Source organism: Mytilus galloprovincialis, chromosome 7 (genome assembly GCF_965363235.1).
Source record: "Mytilus galloprovincialis chromosome 7, xbMytGall1.hap1.1, whole genome shotgun sequence".
Classification (NCBI taxonomy): Eukaryota; Metazoa; Mollusca; class Bivalvia; order Mytilida; family Mytilidae; genus Mytilus; species Mytilus galloprovincialis.
In genome coordinates this window covers 23,042,713-23,060,919 of record NC_134844.1, presented here as the reverse complement: position 1 = coordinate 23,060,919, position 18,207 = coordinate 23,042,713, and the positions used below count along the sequence as shown (strand labels likewise).

General features: G+C 31.6%; 1 protein-coding gene across 1 annotated transcript in view; it reads right to left on the bottom strand.

Moving 5' to 3' along the window:
• Positions 1-6,953: 6,953 nt before the first annotated feature.
• Positions 6,954-18,207, bottom strand: part of LOC143082576 (RNA polymerase-associated protein CTR9 homolog) — a 59,623-nt gene continuing 48,369 nt past the window's right edge. Inside the window, exons 16-24 of the mRNA XM_076258310.1 lie at positions 17,952-18,100; positions 17,109-17,225; positions 14,407-14,552; positions 14,018-14,089; positions 13,558-13,693; positions 12,875-13,009; positions 12,131-12,252; positions 11,484-11,693; positions 6,954-8,761 (exon numbers count right to left, since the gene is read on the bottom strand). Of these exons, the coding sequence (XP_076114425.1) occupies positions 8,227-8,761; positions 11,484-11,693; positions 12,131-12,252; positions 12,875-13,009; positions 13,558-13,693; positions 14,018-14,089; positions 14,407-14,552; positions 17,109-17,225; positions 17,952-18,100 (1,622 nt within the window). The 3' untranslated portion in view covers positions 6,954-8,226. The remainder of the gene's footprint in view (positions 8,762-11,483; positions 11,694-12,130; positions 12,253-12,874; positions 13,010-13,557; positions 13,694-14,017; positions 14,090-14,406; positions 14,553-17,108; positions 17,226-17,951; positions 18,101-18,207) is intronic.

Genomic DNA, 18,207 nt, shown 5'->3' with positions numbered 1-18,207 from the left:
ACTTGTTGCTTATGATATGATCTTTCTAATTTTAAAGCCAAATTAGACTTTTGATCCCAATTTCATGGTCCACTGAACATACAAAATGAAAGTGGGAGTTTCAGGTTAAAGTTTTTGGTCAAGGTAGTTTTTGATGAAATTGAAGTCCAATCAACTTGAAACTTAGTACATATGTTCCCTATAGTATAATCTTTCTAATTTTATTGCCAAATTAGATTATTACCCAATTTCACGGTCCGAGGAACATGGAAAAGGATAGTGCGAGTGGGGCATCTGTGTACTTTGGACACATTCTTGTTGATTCCTACCATGTAAGGTTTAACTCTTTCTTAGTCATCAATTGTCAGTGTTGGATTCTGTCCTCCTTACAGCTTTTCTATAAAAGCATGCAAAGCAAACCTTTTATCAACTTGCTTGCTATGTTTGTTTGGATGTTTGCAAACAACAGCAGGCAGTCTGTTTACTATATACAGGAATTTGATTGGGCAATAAACATGAATTTCATTTCAAGGTTAATTTCTACATTGTATGTTGATTTTGTTGTCCAATCAAATCCCAGAATATTTAAATAGCTTGAAACACCTCCAACCTATTGTTTGCAAACATCCAAACAAACAAAGCAAGCAAGTTGATCAAAGTTTTGTTTTGCATGCTTTTATAGAAGATCTGTAAAGGATATGAAGTTTTGTTTTGTTCTTCATATTTATAGAATAGATATGTTAACTTTGGAAGTAATGTACTTATTGTGGATTTATAGATTATCGTTGGTCATCTCAACTAGATTGATTTTGTTGCTTGAGCCGGTACGACGAAAGTGAAAAAAGCAATCTGTATATTCCTTAGTTTTACATGTATATAAGACATGACCATAAGCAAGGGTTGTATCATTGTGAATCAGCCAAGATTGATTTTGATAGAGGCACCTTGTGTGTAATGTATGTTAGTTTAAACATATTTATTTACAGTTGATTGGGAAACAAGTTTTGCAACTTATATTAATCCCTTTCCACTTTGCGGGGGTGAGTGCTGCCTTGTAGCGGCATTTGCCTGCTCTTTTTCGAAATCTACAAGGGTGTCTTTAACGTGCAAGAGATATGGCTCTCTCTTAACACGGGCCAGCCATTTATCGCCCTCTTCCGACCGACTATCATCGTTTCCTCAAGACCATACTCGCAAATGGTGTTAAGGGAGAGCATATGTTACAATTAGTTATCTCCCCTGCAATATCGTAGAAATTAATCAAGATCAAAATTTAGAAAATGACATGAGGTGTAAATAATTGTACTTCCTCTGCATCACTGGAGAAATTTAACAATTTCAGAATTTTTCCTGCTTACAAAATGGCAGGTTGAATAAGTAATTGTATGACTTTAATAATAGTTGAGAAATTTTAATTAGTTTAGTAAGGTCTCAAAATACTGCAGTAATACCTATTTCCCCGATATTTGTTTTTTATGGAGAGCCCTATAACTTGAAAGAAGTAAAGTCATATTCCTGGTTCAATACTATTATATCTTGTGTGCATTTATGTTTTCAGGTTTTGACATATAAAAAAAAGGTAGATGAAGTTTTTGCAAGTCCACTACAGTACACTTCTGAACAATTTTTTTATCAAAGTACATGTATATCAAGTTGTGGAAAAAAACTTCTACCATAAATAAATTTCTATATGTATAGAATCCAATACTGTAAAGAAAATTACCATTAAAACAGTCATGTGTTTTATATGCTCTATATTTTGTTAAGTTTGATGTACTGTATGTTTCGTTCATTATACATGCCATGAATGGTTAATAAAATAATAATCTCTGTTTTGTTTGATTTCTCCTATCACCGAGTTGGTCAGGTGAGATTTACAACTTCATTAAAAAGTACCTTTTTATTTATTGAACTCTGTTAACAGAAACAGATGTGTGTTTTAAGACAGCCATTGCATATGTGTTTATAACCTTAAACTCCACATACTTAGAATGGCTGTTTTATGATTGATTCGTTGTTGGTGCTGAACTGCACTTTCTACACACATGAACAATCAATCCATGCACCAGTTGACCTTTTGCAAACTATAGCAAGAGTGCACACGATGAAATGTCTCGCCTACTAAATTGACTATTAATTTAATGTGGATAGTCCTAAATATAAAGATTTACTACAAGTAACAAGTTGACATTTATGATCCAAGAAAATGAGGGCAAAATAAATCAAGTCTGAACACGAGTACACCTTTACAATCATTCCAAAGACCTAATATAGATGACCTATTGCTTATTCATATAGTATTAAAGAAACATATCAAGCCATGGCAATTATCTATTGACCAAGGGGCTATGAAAATAAGATCAAGGTCAGATGAATTCTGTCGGACAGACATCCATCTTGAAATCATTCCATGTATCAAGTATAGTTGACCTATTGCTTATTGATTCTAATAAACAAAGTTAACCTGGAAAAAATGAAACCAATGATCCTTGAGATGAGGTGAAGGTCAGATGGTACCTTCCAGACAAACATGCACCTTTCAATGATTCCATACATCAAATATAGTACTAGTTCAGCTATTGCATATAGTATTAATCAAAGAACAGATTGCTCTGAGGGATACGATTGCAATTGTTTTCATTGACACATATATACATGTAGCTGGATAATATTATTTTCAAAACTAATTCAACTGCACATGTAAAATGTAATTTACATAATCTGAAATTATAGTTACAAAATAGCCAATCCCGGATACAAGTGTTTGAACAATGTACTTATTGTGTTTTATTTTTGTACTACATGTATCAATTCCAAGTTTACTTTCCACAGCAGTCACTGAGACTCAGAGTGAGAGGAGGTATTTCACATCGTATCTTCCTATTTTCCTACATTAATTCTAGGAGGAACCCCATTCCCAACTCTTTAAATATTTAATTTCCTTTGGGTCAATGACTCCTTTCCGTACACATTCCTCGGTTTAAATTGCGATCATTTTTAGCTCACCTGGCCTAAAAGGCCAAGTGAGCTTTTCTCATCACTTGGCGTCCGTCGTCGTCCTCGTCGTCGTTAACTTTTACAAAAATCTTCTCCTCTGAAACTACTGGGCCAAATTAAACCAAACTTGGCCACAATCATCAATAAGGTATCTAGTTTAAAAAATGGGTCCGGTGACCCAGCCAACCATCCAAGATGGCCGCCATGGCTAAAAATAGAACATAGGGGTAAAATGCAGTTTTTGGCTTATAACTCAAAAACCAAAGCATTTAGAGCAAATCTGACACGGGGTAGAATTGTTAAACAGGTGAAGATCTATCTGCCCTGAAATTTTCAGATGAATCGGATAACCCGTTGTTGGGTTGCTGCCCCTGAATTAGTAATTTTAAGGAAATTTTGCTGTTTTTGGTTATTATGTTGAATATTATTATAGATAGAGATAAACAGTAAACAGCAATAATGTTCAGAAAAGTAAGATTTACAAATAAGTCAACATGACTGAAATGGTCAGTTGACCCCTTTAGGAGTTATTGCCCTTTATAGTCAATTTTTAACCATTTTTCGTAAATCTTAGTAATATTTTACAAAAATCTTCTCCTCTGAAACTACTGGGCCAAATTAATTCAAACTTGGCCACAATCATCTTTTGGGTTAGTAGTTTGAAAAATGTGTCCGGTGACCCGGCCATCAAACCAAGATGGCCGCCATGGCTAAAAATAGAACATGGGGTAAAATGCAGTTTTTGGCTGATAACTCAAAACCCAAAGCATTTAGAGCAAATCTGACATGGGGGGTAAAATTGTTTAAATTTCCCACCAGCTGGAAGATTACGATAGATCAATCAGTTCAAGATCTATCTGCCCTGAAATTTTCAGATGAATCGGACAACCCGTTGTTGGGTTGCTGGCCCTGAATTAGTAATTTTAAGGAAATTTTGCTCTTTTTGGTTATTATGTTGAATATTATTATAGATAGAGATAAACTATAAACAGCAATAATGTTCAGCAAAGTAAGATTTACAAATAAGTCAACATGACTGAAATGGTCAGTTGACCCCTTTAGGAGTTATTGCCCTTTATAGTCAATTTTTAACCATTTTTCGTAAATCTTAGTAATCTTTTACAAAAATCTTCTCCTCTGAAACTACTTGGCCAAATTAATCCAAACTTGGCCACAATCATCTTTTGGGTTGGTAGTTTGAAAAATGTGTCCGGTGACCCGGCCATCCAACCAAGATGGCAGCCATGGCTAAAAACAAAACATGGGGTAAAATGCAGTTTTTGGCTTATAACTCAAAACCCAAAGCATTTAGAGCAAATCTGACAATGAGTAAAATTGTTTATCAGGTCAACATTTATCTGCTCTGAAATTTTTAGATGAATCAGACTACCCGTTGTTGGGTTGCTGACCCTGAATTGTTAGTTTTAAGGAAATTTTGCTGTTTTTTGGTCATTATCTTGAATATTATTATTGATAGAGATAAACTGTAAACAACAATAATGTTCAGCAAAGTAAGATTTACAAATAAGTCAACATGACCGAAATGGTCAATTGACCCCCTTAGGAGTTATTGTTCTTTATAGTCAATTTTTAACAATTTTCATAAAATTTGTAAATTTTTACTACCATTTTCCACTGAAACTAATGGGCCAAGTTCATTATAGATAGAGATAATTTTAAGCAGCAAGAATGTTCAGTAAAGTAAGATGTACAAACACATCACCATCACCAAAACACAATTTTGTCATGAATCCATCTGCTTCCTTTAATATTCACATAGACCAAGGTGAGCGACACAGGCTCTTTAGAGCCTTTAGTTAATATAATATGACGTTTATCGACAGAACGAGTTAAATTTTCTCAATGTTTTTGATTCAGAATTGATGGCAGTTACTTCAGGAAGGGAGACAACTCGAAACGATAATATGGAAGACTCCATTTCGCCTGAAGGGGTGTTGTATTTACACCTTTATAATGTGGACTACATTTAATTTAAATGATGCATATGATTTAAAATTATGCAACAATAACCCTCAATAGCAGACATACACAGAAAGGATCCCATGAGTTTTAAATTAATCAATTGAGTGGGGAATCCAGAGCAAGCATTCAATCTAATACCCCTTGAGGTCAAAAAAACTATATGCATGTGCATAATTACCTAAACAAACCCTGGAGCAAGAACACATATCAAATGTTAATTAAACGACCTAGATGGTTCTCTATTTCTAAATGGAAGTACAATATCAAATATCAGTTTCATAACGGTGACATAGAAGAAAAACTCCACTTCAGTTCTTATATGACAGAAATAGATTTATCGGAATTCAGAGAACTCTTGCATTTTTATCAAAACTGGGGTATTCCCTCTGACATGTTTCTAAATTTATAAAAACACTAAATATAAATACTGCTTAATTCTGATTTTCCGTGTTGTGAAAAACACGCATATAAGTCAAGGGAAATATCAAACATGAAGATTATGAAAAGAACATTATAGGAAAGTTGTTTAAGTTCAATGCCTTTATTTGTTTTTACCTTTTAAAGCAAGACAATCATAAGATTCTGAGATGTTCCTTAATGTTTAGAATAAAACAGTTGACGTGAAGGCATGGCCCTGAGCCAATGGTATAAATCTACAGATTGCTTGAAAGCAATCGTATCCCAAAAAACAGACCATAACACAAATACTTCACATTTGCTACTGAACCATGAAAAGGAGGTCAAGAATGGATAATACCTGTCACTTGGACATAAACACCTTACAAAAGCAATCTACATTCACGAAATATAGTAGACCTATTGCTTATAGTATCTGAAATATTGAAGTTTCCACTAAATCTTAACCTTGTTTACGGATCCATGAAATGAGGTCAAGGTTAGGTGAAAACCGTCTGACATGAAGGACTTTGCATGGTATGAACATGCCAAATGTGATTGTCCTATTACACATGTACTCATAATTGAAGAGATTTTTGACCTTCTACCTTATTAAACTTTTGAGAAGTAAATTAACACCACCCCAGATCACTATCACTATCCCAATGTCTAGCTTTTTGAGACAGAAGACACAGGCTCAACAAAAACTTAACATTGACTATTTAACCCTTGTAAGGAATTCAAGGTCAGATGGACATGTACATCTTACAATCATTCCATAAACCAAATATAAAATAGACTGACCAATGTACCATTAAAATAAAGCTACACTAAATATAATGGTCAAACATATACTGGGTATGAAATTATGAATATTCTGCCATATCCAGTTTGTGTTTTTGTTAATTATTTTTCTGATGAGTTTAGTCCTTTTTTACTGATTTTTATAGTTTGTTCACATGTGTTGTAACACCACTGTCCCAGGTTAGGGGAGAGATAGGTGCCTGCAAACTTGTTTGACCTTGCCCCATTCTATATGTGCCTGTACCAAGTACGGAACATGAAGACAGTGGTTGTTCTGTTAAATATTATGCTGTTAGTTTTCTTAATTGAATTGTTTCATTTTCTTCATGTTGGGGCCTTTTATAACCCACTTTAGGGTAAATGTGTTTTTCATTGTTGAAGTTCCTACATTTGCCTATAATTGCATACATCCACTTCAATTGAACTTTAGTGGATAGTTGTCTCATTGGCAATCATACCACATCCTCTAATCTATAAGGTCAGATGAACCTGCAACACAGATCTGCACAACTTACAACCATTCAACACACCAAGTATAGTTGACCTATTGCTTATAGTTGTTTAGAAAAGGACAGAACTAGAAACATAAAACTTTGACAAAGGAACCATGAAAATACTGCATGTACTGTAACATGATTAGCATCCCTATGTCTTACACTCTGCAAATTCCATTCCATGTGACCATCATTTCGAATCATCTATCAAATATCATTAGGAATACCATACAACTGGAAATAGACTCAGGAAAACCATTATACTTCTAGTTGATTGGCATGTAAAAAAATAACTCGCTATTTGAATAAAATGGTTTTATTTGTTATGATGCAATGATTCTTTGTAATGATATATAATCAATCTTTTACTTTTGACAATGTTAAGCACATAACAGTGAACGCTTTGATCCATAACCAAAAGGAAATTATTTCATCTTCAACTGAAAAATCTTAAATTTAACATCAATATCATAAAGAAGTATTTATCATGTCAGATTTAACTACATTATTGTGAGGAATATAATCAGACAGAAATAGTGTGGAGATTTAAGAAATAACTTCACTGAAAAGCATCATTTACAAAATTATGAGAAATATAACTTCTATATTATCTTACTACAGACTTACCAGGCGTTGGTTCACTTTCATTTGTAATTCTATATTATCAGTACATTATTGTGAGAAAACCTCTGGGTGGACCAAAATAATAGGCAAATACCATTCAATTTATTTAATATATCAGTCTCTACAATTTAATGATTAACCAGATGATAAAAATCCATAAAAATTCCAATGAAGTATCTTAAATAGCTAGCTGCCTAAATCCATATGAAAACTAAATAAGACGTCTTGGCAAAATCTATTTATCATTAAAATAAAATAAACAAATAATGAAGGTCATCCTTAAAGAGAAAAAGAATGAAAATTTCATTTAATCAGATCCATTCACCTGTTGGAGAGGAATTGAGAATTGTATTTTGGGAAAAGACATCAGGATTTGATAAAAAAAAAAATCAATGAATGTTACCAGTTAACAAATTGTATGAAATGGTTTGTTTTAGGTTTCCTTTAAAACAATTAGCAATTGACACACACATTAAATCAACATAAACAAATCAAATTATTAATTTACAGAACAAATCAAATGTATGGTATTGTATCAACTGTTCTTAATTGATCTTTTCTTATCATTTCATTGTTATTAAGTCAATTTTTCTTTTCACAATTCTGTTAACCTTTTTACAAACAATTCTGTAGTAAATAAACTCAGCCAAGTATTATAAACAGAGTTCATTATGTAGTACACCTTGTGTAACATTCATATTCATATCATTTCAATAAAAAACAATTCAATTTAACATTTTACAAAATGTGTTTGAACTTTAGAGTCTGATATTTAAAGTATTTTGATGTTATACCTTTACATGTTACTAAATTAATTCTTCTATTTACTTTATCATCTTAGGGATTGTTGTAAAATAATCATACATTTAACAACATATATAGGTATTGAATTTATATAACAATGTACATGAACACACTTTTATTTTGAAATCTGTCCAATGAGACTTTTTTAGTCACTATCCTCCCCTGGGGAGCCCCCAGGACTGCGAGCACCACCACTCCTTGCTGGTGATCCACTTCCTGATCGAGCTGGTGACACACTTCTTGACCTTGGTGATCCACTCCCTGAACGAGCTGGAGATCCACTACCTGAACGACGAGCAGGTGAACCACTTCCTGAGCGTGCAGGAGAGATACTCTTTGACCTAGACCTAGATCTTGATCGACTTCCAGATCTAGACCTTGATCTGCTTCTAGACTTTGATCTTGATCTGCTTCTAGACTTTGACCTTGACCTGGATCTACTTCCAGAGCCTGATTTTCGACTTCCAGATCTGGATCTTGATCTACTCCTTGATTTCGATCTACTACCTGATCTCGAACGTGATCCACTTTTGGATCTTGACCTTGACCTACTACCTGATCTAGATCGACTACGTGACTTTGATCTATCTGATCCAGATTTTCCACCACCACCATCACTAGAACTTTCGGACATTATTCTTCGTCTTTTACCAACATGTCCATCATCACTACCACTTTCCCTGAAAAAATTGTATCCAATTAATATTTATGCTTAATACAGAAACATACATATTGAATCACCTTATAATACAGAAGCATACATATTGAATCACCTTATAACACAGAAGCATACATATTGAATCACCTTATAATACAGAAGCATACATATTGAATAACCTTATAATACAGAAGCATCACCTTATAACACAGAAGCATACATATTGAATCACCTTATAATACAGAAGCATACATATTGAATCACCTTATAATACAGAAGCATACATATTGAATCACCTTATAATACAGAAGCATACATATTGAATAACCTTATAATACAGAAATATTGAATCACCTTATAACACAGAAGCATACATATTGAATCACCTTATAACACAGAAGCATACATATTGAATCACCTTATAATACAGAAGAATACATATTGAATAACCTTATAATACAGAAGCATCACCTTATAACACAGAAGCATACATATTGAATCACCTTATAATACAGAAGCATACATATTGAATCACCTTATAATACAGAAGCATCACCTTATAACACAGCATACATATTGAATCACCTTATAATACAGAAGCATACATATTGAATCACCTTATAATACAGAAGCATACATATTGAATCACCTTATAATACAGAAGCATACATATTGAATCACCTTATAATACAGATGCATACATATTGAATCACCTTATAATTTATGCTTAATACAGATGCATACATATTGAATCACCTTATAATTGAAATTCTATTCAAGTTTCTTAGATTGTACAACAAGTATATCATAAAAGTCATTTTGATACTTTCCCTTAACTATACCTAATTTGTATGCAAAGAACAGTAGAAAATTCAAAGGGGCCAATCAGAAATCTGAAATAAACAGACAACTCCCTAACTAAAAGAAAAACAATGAAAAGACAAACATCAGTTCACATAACACAAGACAAAACACTCAAGGATGTACTTAGGTGAGGTTAGGTAAAAATTAAGAAATTAATTAACAAAAATTGATATTATTAGCTGGTAAAGCATCAATTAAGGATAAAGATAAGCTAAAAATATTGATAGGAACTCCTATTCGAGATATTTGAGATTTAAAATATGGTTGGAAAAGGCTGACTTGGACTTCTACCTTATATTTGTATTGGTATAATTTGGGTCTCAAAACAAAAGAAAGAAAATCAAGAAACTTCTAAAATTTTGGTAAATGACCTTTCATGAGCTATTAAGTCTAATATGAAAAAATAAATGGGTGTTATGAGGAAAAATATTTTACATTGTATTGTATGGAAAAACACCAAGGAGTCCGAACATTTGACACAAATTCCAAAACCTCACCTAAGTACATTCTTAAGATTGAGCAAAGCAAAAACTGAGATAAACTCGCATTATGTAGTAGAGTAATATGTTGCTCCAATAAGTAACTGACTTGTTGTGCATGGCAAGTAAAACATGAGCGTATAAGTTGAATAAGTGCTGTCACAATTGAAGAAAAGAAAAAAGGATTGAAGCAACTACAAAGTGGAACATATTCAGGTCAACTTTGACACAGATCTTCTAAATAGTCAATCAAATCAAATCATTTTAAAAAAGAATCCTTATTTCAATAGGTTCCTTGTAAGAAGCAATCCTCTATCAAGGAAATCGTGATAAGAAACACTATCCCTAAAATATCCTATCAGTTATGAGATCTATACTCTATATGCTAGTCCTGCTACATAGAAATTGGAAGTTCACTATGGAAAAATTGAGATCATTCTCTTGGTTGTAATCTAATTTTCAGTGTTAATTTCTAGATGTTATTCAAGATGTGAAGCAAATTTAACTGTATCTGAAGTATCTTTATTTCAAGTTCAGTAAGATATCTAAGTCACAAAAGTTGGAATAACTCAGTGAGAGGACATCAGCTATATAGTAGAATGTGAAAATTAAATATATATATACGATTCCTTTCATTCTTCGTGAGAAGATCTTGAACAAATTTTGCCTCATACAAAAAAAAGAACAAAATTGGTAGGACCAAGAAGACAGTTGGTTCCTAAAGGTTGCATTTCTGTAAATATTGACAATGCAATTTCCCATAGGAACTCCTTTTACAGCTAAAACTGTACCACTTTTACTATGAAGTTTTGAAAAAAGTCTTATCCTAGAATTGAAAGTTCATATGCACTACAGTTTTTTTCAAAGGTCAAAATATAGTGTTGTGCGACATATTTTCAACGTTTATATGCCCTGAACTTTTCAGAGTTTAAACTAAAACTAATTTTCTTAACTACCCCTACCTCGAATGAAGGGTTACCACAGATTTCAATGTAAACAATATGCACATGTTTATTTACTGGTAACATTCCCAAGTTATGTCTCTATGAGATGGAACACAGAGAGCATAACTGGGAACCAGTATGTAAACAAAGTTAATTTTCTATGAATGTTCTAAATCTCCCCAAAAGAGGCGTGGTTTGAGAAACAGCTGTATTTACAAAGTTTAACATATAGGATTTGTGGACTGTCTGTGAAAAATATTTCCACCAAACATCACAAATATGTTGTCAATAAAAGAAATTAAGCATATTGATGATTTCAGTTTCAGAGAAATTATTGATTGAACAAGAAAGGACTTAAATACAATGAATCATTTGTTAACTTCAACAAAATAATGTATAGATATTTTTTTAACAAACTCCTATATTATTGAACTTTTACTTTATTTTAATAACTTACTCATCAATTCTAAGTTTCTTGGCGCCCTCTGAATCTGAGCCTTCACTAGAGGAAATCATTGCCTTGGATACGATCTTTCTACGTTGTTTAGCAGATAAACCATCATCAGAGTCTGGGTTCCTATTCTTTCCATCCTTCCTCTTCCTTCCTTTACGTTCTTTCTTGCCCCGTCCAGTATCCTCATCACTGTCACCATCATCCCTCTTCCCTCTAAAAATGCAAACAATTTTAATGGTGTCTTTTGATAATTCAATTATAGACTTTTTTGAAAGTTATGAATGAGATGTGGATTTAAAAATTTTAAGATTGACATTTTACAAAATACTATATACCACTACCCATTTAACTATGCAGATAGTTATATTTTTCAAAATAAAAAAAAACAACATTTTCTTGAAAATAAAAGAACAGAGTTTCAATGTCCCCATATTGCAAATATTTTCTTTGCCCATGGACAATAACTTAAAAAACAACTTTTTGGTTGTTTAAAAGGATTATAAATATCTCAATTAAATAACGAGAATTGAAGTCAAGCAATATCCACTACTCAAGAGTTGTTAAACCTATTTCTCTTATGGTTAACTCTCTTTTTGTGTTAAGTAAAAAATTCTGTGAATGATTAATTTAGTCTTTTAACCTAGCCATACCTCCTCTTCTTGCGTTTCTTTGATCTTTCATCATCTGAGCCGTGACGTTTCTTCTTTCTCCTTGGAGCATCACCTCCACTTCCATCAGAAACAAAGTCATCATCATCAGCCTTCTTACTCCTCTACAAGTCAAAATATTTGATACATAAAAATACAATAATTATTGACCTCTAACAGTTAGAAATATTATGTTTCATTAAAATTCTCATCATTGACCTCTATATATATCAAAATTGTTATATTTTAACAAAATCATCATTCTCTTTGACTTCTACAGGAATTTTTTTTTATTAATACAAAATTTCATTTGAAATGAGGAAATAATAATTCTGAAAAATCATTTGGTGATAGGAACTAATCTGACTAAATATGTAACCTCATCAATCCAGTTGATGGCTAGTTGTTTCTTTTTAAGGGCTTCTGAGATCACCCAAGTTTTTGGTGGTGGACATGTTGCTCAGTTTTCTTTGTTGTACTTTGTGAACTATTATTTGTCTGTTATGAGTTTGAATGTCCTTCTGGTATCTATTGCCTCATCTTAATGACAGTATAACAGAGATACTTTGAAATTTTTTTTTTTATTTTTTGGGGGAATTTATGATCACTTGTCTATATGTATCTTTAGATATATGTAGCATCACATTTTCTCATTTCTCATCAACTAGATGTCGTTTACATCCACTCCCTTTCTTTCTTTTTTTTTAATACGGTAATTAGACAATTAGATTAAACTAACAAACCAACCTTTCCCCCTCCTGATTTCCGTGGTTTATCTTCCATTTCTGGTTCTAAAGCTATAGCCTTTGCCTTGGCCACATATTTAGCTCTCTGTTCCATCATCTTAGCCTCCATTTCAGATTTAATTCTCTGTTTCTCCATCTGAAATGTAGAAGTTTATAATAGGGTCATTGTACTTATTTTAGTACATAAAGGTTTCTGGTTCAGTTTTGTTTTTTTCTCATCAATTTGTGAAGGGATTGTAATGAGACTTTTAGAAAACAATACTTGGAATAAGAAAAGAAAACAAGGAGACAATTATTATCTATATTAGTTTTCATTCCATAGAACCTAAACAACAATGTTTTTTAAACTATTTCAATGGGTTTTTACAATCATCATTCAAAGGCTGGTGATATACAAAAAAAAATATGTCAGAATAACTCTGGTAACAGTGTGTAATCAAGTTCACAATATGCTATATATGCTGTGACTAAGAGATGAACAGCAGCAATTAAAGCATTGTTCCATTGATTTTTGTGTTGTTACTGTGCATATTCTGACTTTTTGAAATGAATAAATATCCCATACATCCTTTGTTTTTCTATTATAAAATTTATACTGTATGCAAGAAAAATATAATTTCAAACTGCAAATTTCCAAAATAAATATTTTGATGCATGTTAAAAATATAATTGTTAATAATTAACCTGTTGTTCTTGAACTTTCTGTCTGATTGCATTTCTGTCTTCCTCTTGTTTCTGTCGTCTCTCTTGATCAGCTTCATCAATTTTACGTGCTCGTGCCACGTGATACTGAGCCTGACTCAGCAAATCAGAACATTGCCTAGAAACATACAAATTCTAATGTTTTAATTCATGTCAAAAATTCAAATAAATGAGCATAAACATTATTTGTGATTCATAACAGTTTTTGGAATTACTATTTTCCCTGGTGGTCCTTGAAGAAAATCTGATGGTCATTACTATTATCTATATTGTAAAATACTACAACTGTGTGTGTTCTTTGCAAAATTTTGGTGCTCATAACCTTCTGAACACCATTTTTAAATGTTTTCCTTTTTTATCATTTTCATCCTTTTATTAGTTTATTCCAAGACAGTTGCTATCCTACCTCACACTTGCAACTAATAATTGTTTAGTATATTACCTTGCCTCTGCCGCAGCTTGTGCCAAATCAAATTTCATTCTGTCACCATAGGTACTCAAATGACTAAAATACCTGTTAAATAAATCAATTAGAAAAATCAACACTTAGTTTTGTATAAAAAGATATTTGATATTTATTAAAAAAAACCACAATATTTTTAAGTGAAAAGCTGAAATACAGTGAAATACTTCAATTTGTCAATAATTGCTTTTGCTATGAATATTTAAAATATCTTTTTTAATTTTAAATCAGGTTTTGCTTATTGTTGGAAGCTTATGGCAGTACAGTGACCTATATTTGTTAAATTCTACATCATTTGGTTTCTGGTAAAGTGTTGTCTCATTGGCAATTATACCACATATTCATTTTTTTTTATTTATACAACATACTTATGAGCCAGTTCCAAGTCTCTTACAGCACTAAGTACGGTCTTTAAGTTACTCTTTTCATCCTTTAGAATAGATGTGGCTAATTTCTGCTGAACTAAAGCTACATTATATAGGAGTACTGTGTCACTGGGAACAACATGTCGAGCCTGTAAGAAAGGAAAAAGTCAAATACAAAAATACCAACTCCAATGAAAATTCAAAACCAAAAGTCCCTTATCAAATGGCAAAATCAAAACTCAAACACATTATGAACCAATGGAAAACAACTGTCATATTCCTGATTTAAAAGTTGAACAGTCATCTGTTTTTTTGTTAGTATATGTGTGCAAATATCAAATAACAAACAGTATTGAAGAAGTGCAGAAATTTTGAATAAGTACATTTTACTACTACAAGAATAGATGAAGTAATATTATGTGGTTATCAGAAAAGGACAAATCATGTATTTCACAAAAAAATTATTACTAAATTTGATCGTAAGTATACTGATCTGTTAATGAATTATGATCAATTTAAGGTGTAAGTGTAAGCTGTTCAGTGAAACAAGGACCAGACCTCTCTAGAGAGAATAAAATTGAAAAAGCACTAATTTTTGTCAAATATTTCAGAATTTAAAGTAGATTTTGTGTCATGTCCTTACATGGAAAAGGCTAGGTTATTTATGCTTTGAATCTAGCTGTAATGATACTACAAAAAAGATTATACTACCAAAAATTTGTGTAAATTTTTAAAATTGGGAGCTTTAAAGTTATCGGATCAAATTTTGTATTATAAAAAAAATATTTACAAAAAGATGAATATTTACAAAAACATCTTTTTGTAAATTGCATGCAGTCAATCTGTTTTTCAAAAAACAATGTAAAAACACTTTTGTTATTTAAAGAAAAATTTAAAGATAAAAAAAAAAACAATCTAATTTGATACTGCTGTCACAAAAAAAATACTAAATTGTATTAGAAAATAAGTTTAATTTTACTAAAAGGTATTTAAAACCTAAAACGACATTATAATGATATGTTGCTATACACAAGAATCTAAAATTTGCTATTTGAGGGTCTAAGTAAAGCTGATAGTTAGCTTTTGTAAGAAATATTACACTCCAAATAGAATTTAATGGCATGCAAGGCAAACTTGCATTAATGCAACATGGAAAATTATTCTATTGATTCAAGAATATGTTTTATTCAAAATTACAATATTTAATTATTTTCTTAGTACCTTGGAAAGCATTAACATCAGAAATCTATTCCAGTATATATAATCTTATAATGAAACAATATTTCTGATTATAATAGAATTCTAAATTCAATATATATCTTAATTATAAAGTTAAAACATCAATAATGTAATATCTGAGTAAAAGGGACAATGACACAGTTTTATCAATAATATGAGAAGTAAATCAGACAATTAAAAGACCACACTTAAGATAAGACCTAAGATGTACACGTATCAGGACTGAGATTTATACAAAAGGGTGTTCTTGCTCCCTAAGCCCTAAGACATTCACTTTTTTTATGTAGATTTGCTCACTATTGAAGACTAATTTATTTACCAACATCTATGAAGATTCAAACCTGACAAAATTATGATAAAGCCATTACTGCATACGCTAACATGTCTAGCTTGAGTAGTACGTTAATTCTTGAGCTAATTCATGTGAGAATGAATGAAAAAGATCAAAACATAAAATCCAATGACTTAACAGTATTCACATCATCGACACATGGTTCTGAAAGCACAGATTTCCCACCTACGTCGCGGAGTACAAAAAAATGTTTGGAAACACTTTTTAAACATTCCTTCCATTCCATTGCAGTTTGATTTATTGGTAGAAGAAACAAAGTGCCTGGATAAATCATACACATTCAGTGAAGCTATGCATTTCTTTATGGACACTTATTCAGGGTTTCCCCATGGTCAATTTTCTTTCTGGCCACCTCTTTCGGCAAAACAATATATTTTTCACCATTTTCAATTCTTATTAGCCAAAAACATAAACATATTTTTCTGACAATTTTCCTTCCAAAAAAAATATCTGTTTGTCCCATTGCTGTTGATGATAAATCTTTTATTTTAATCTACATTGAAATAAATAATCACTAATTATTTACTTTTCAAAAGATACTAGACAATTGAAAAAGAGATCATGACATAATTTTTTATTTCTAGGACTTCAATAAGTTTATCAGATATATATTTTCCGTCTAATTAAAGGAAAAACATTGTTCAGCATCTATAAAATCAAATTGTTATATTTCTTTCGCTCAATTCTTTTGCAATGCATGAATTTTAATCGCCACAATTCTTATTTTTTTGCAAAATGCAAAATAAGGTGAATGCCACCAGAAACCCTGCTTATTTTAGAGGCCACCTTTCAATGGTTATGTGACGTGTGGGCAAACTTAATGTTCTAAACAAAACAAGTAGTTAATGTTTAGTCTTTATTGCCAGGTTGATGCTGTTTAATGAAGTTTTCCCTGGTGTTTATTTATTATAAGTATTTACCTTATATTTTATTATTTTTAGGTACACTTAACATAATTCAAATAAATACAAATTAAATGCATTATAAAGATTCATTACATATTGATGTAGTTCCATTGTAATATCTTTCTGAAAATCTCAGATTTTTTTCAGACATTTGGTAGATGCCCTTTAATAGACTAAAAGTCTCTTTTATAGAAACCTCTTTGCCATACCTTTAATAGAATGTTCTTGCACTCCTTCAATCGACCACATTTAAAGTACGCCCGAGCTAAATACACCATCACTTCAACATTATTGTACTTGAAAAACTTCTTCAAACAGTTCTCGTACTGAAAAGACAAAATAATATTTGTTCTGTATATATTTTCACCTAAAAGGCATTTCTTTGAATAAACTTCTTTTTCTAGGCTTACATGGTCAACATTCCAGTAATGAAATTAAAGACCAAATGTGTTTATTTGTATAGAAATTCCATGTTTTCATACTAATAATAAATAGCCTATGTGTTGTACAGGAACTGCTTAAACCTTCCAGGTCTCTTGGATTTGCCCCTTAAATTTTTAATGAGGATCAATTTACTCATTTTAAAGTGTTCTGTCTTCTTTTTTCAAATGATAGCCTATTTTCTTATTGTTGGTTGTAAAAATCTGTCTTTCTTTGCTGATTTTAGAGTCCAAATTATGTTCTATTTCCAAGTTGACAAGAACCACAATGCAGACCATTCATTAGGAGGCGGTACCCGGTACTTTTACCCTCCTATGCTATTGACAAGTAACGCCTAAATGTAGGAATTTTTATATAAGAAATTCATGGAATAAATTGAAAATTACCACCTAGAAACGTGGAAAGTACCAGTCAACATGAAAGATAATGAAACCCCTGCAATATCTACAGGAAGTGTAAATTCAACCTTCAGCATTATGAAATAAAATTGAAATAAAAATTGTCAAAAAAAGCATCCAATTGAAAATACAGAAATTTTAAGTTTTTTTTCTCTAACAAAATTAGTGATTTTTTTGCTTTATTTAACAAATAGAAACCCGTCTTATTCTTACCATCTGAACGGCAGCCACATATTGTTTCTGTTCTACATAGATATGTGCTATATTTAGCCATACGTCACAAAAATCAGCAGTTGCCTCCCTTACTTGGGCAAATATATCTCTTGCTTCATTGATACAACCTTTATGAGCTAGTACACATCCTAAAAGATAAAAGATATTTTGTTATTTCATAAATTCATAATAAGTCTGCATTTTGATAGATCGAACTTTGACCTTTTACTACTTGCAAAATGGCAACAACTATATT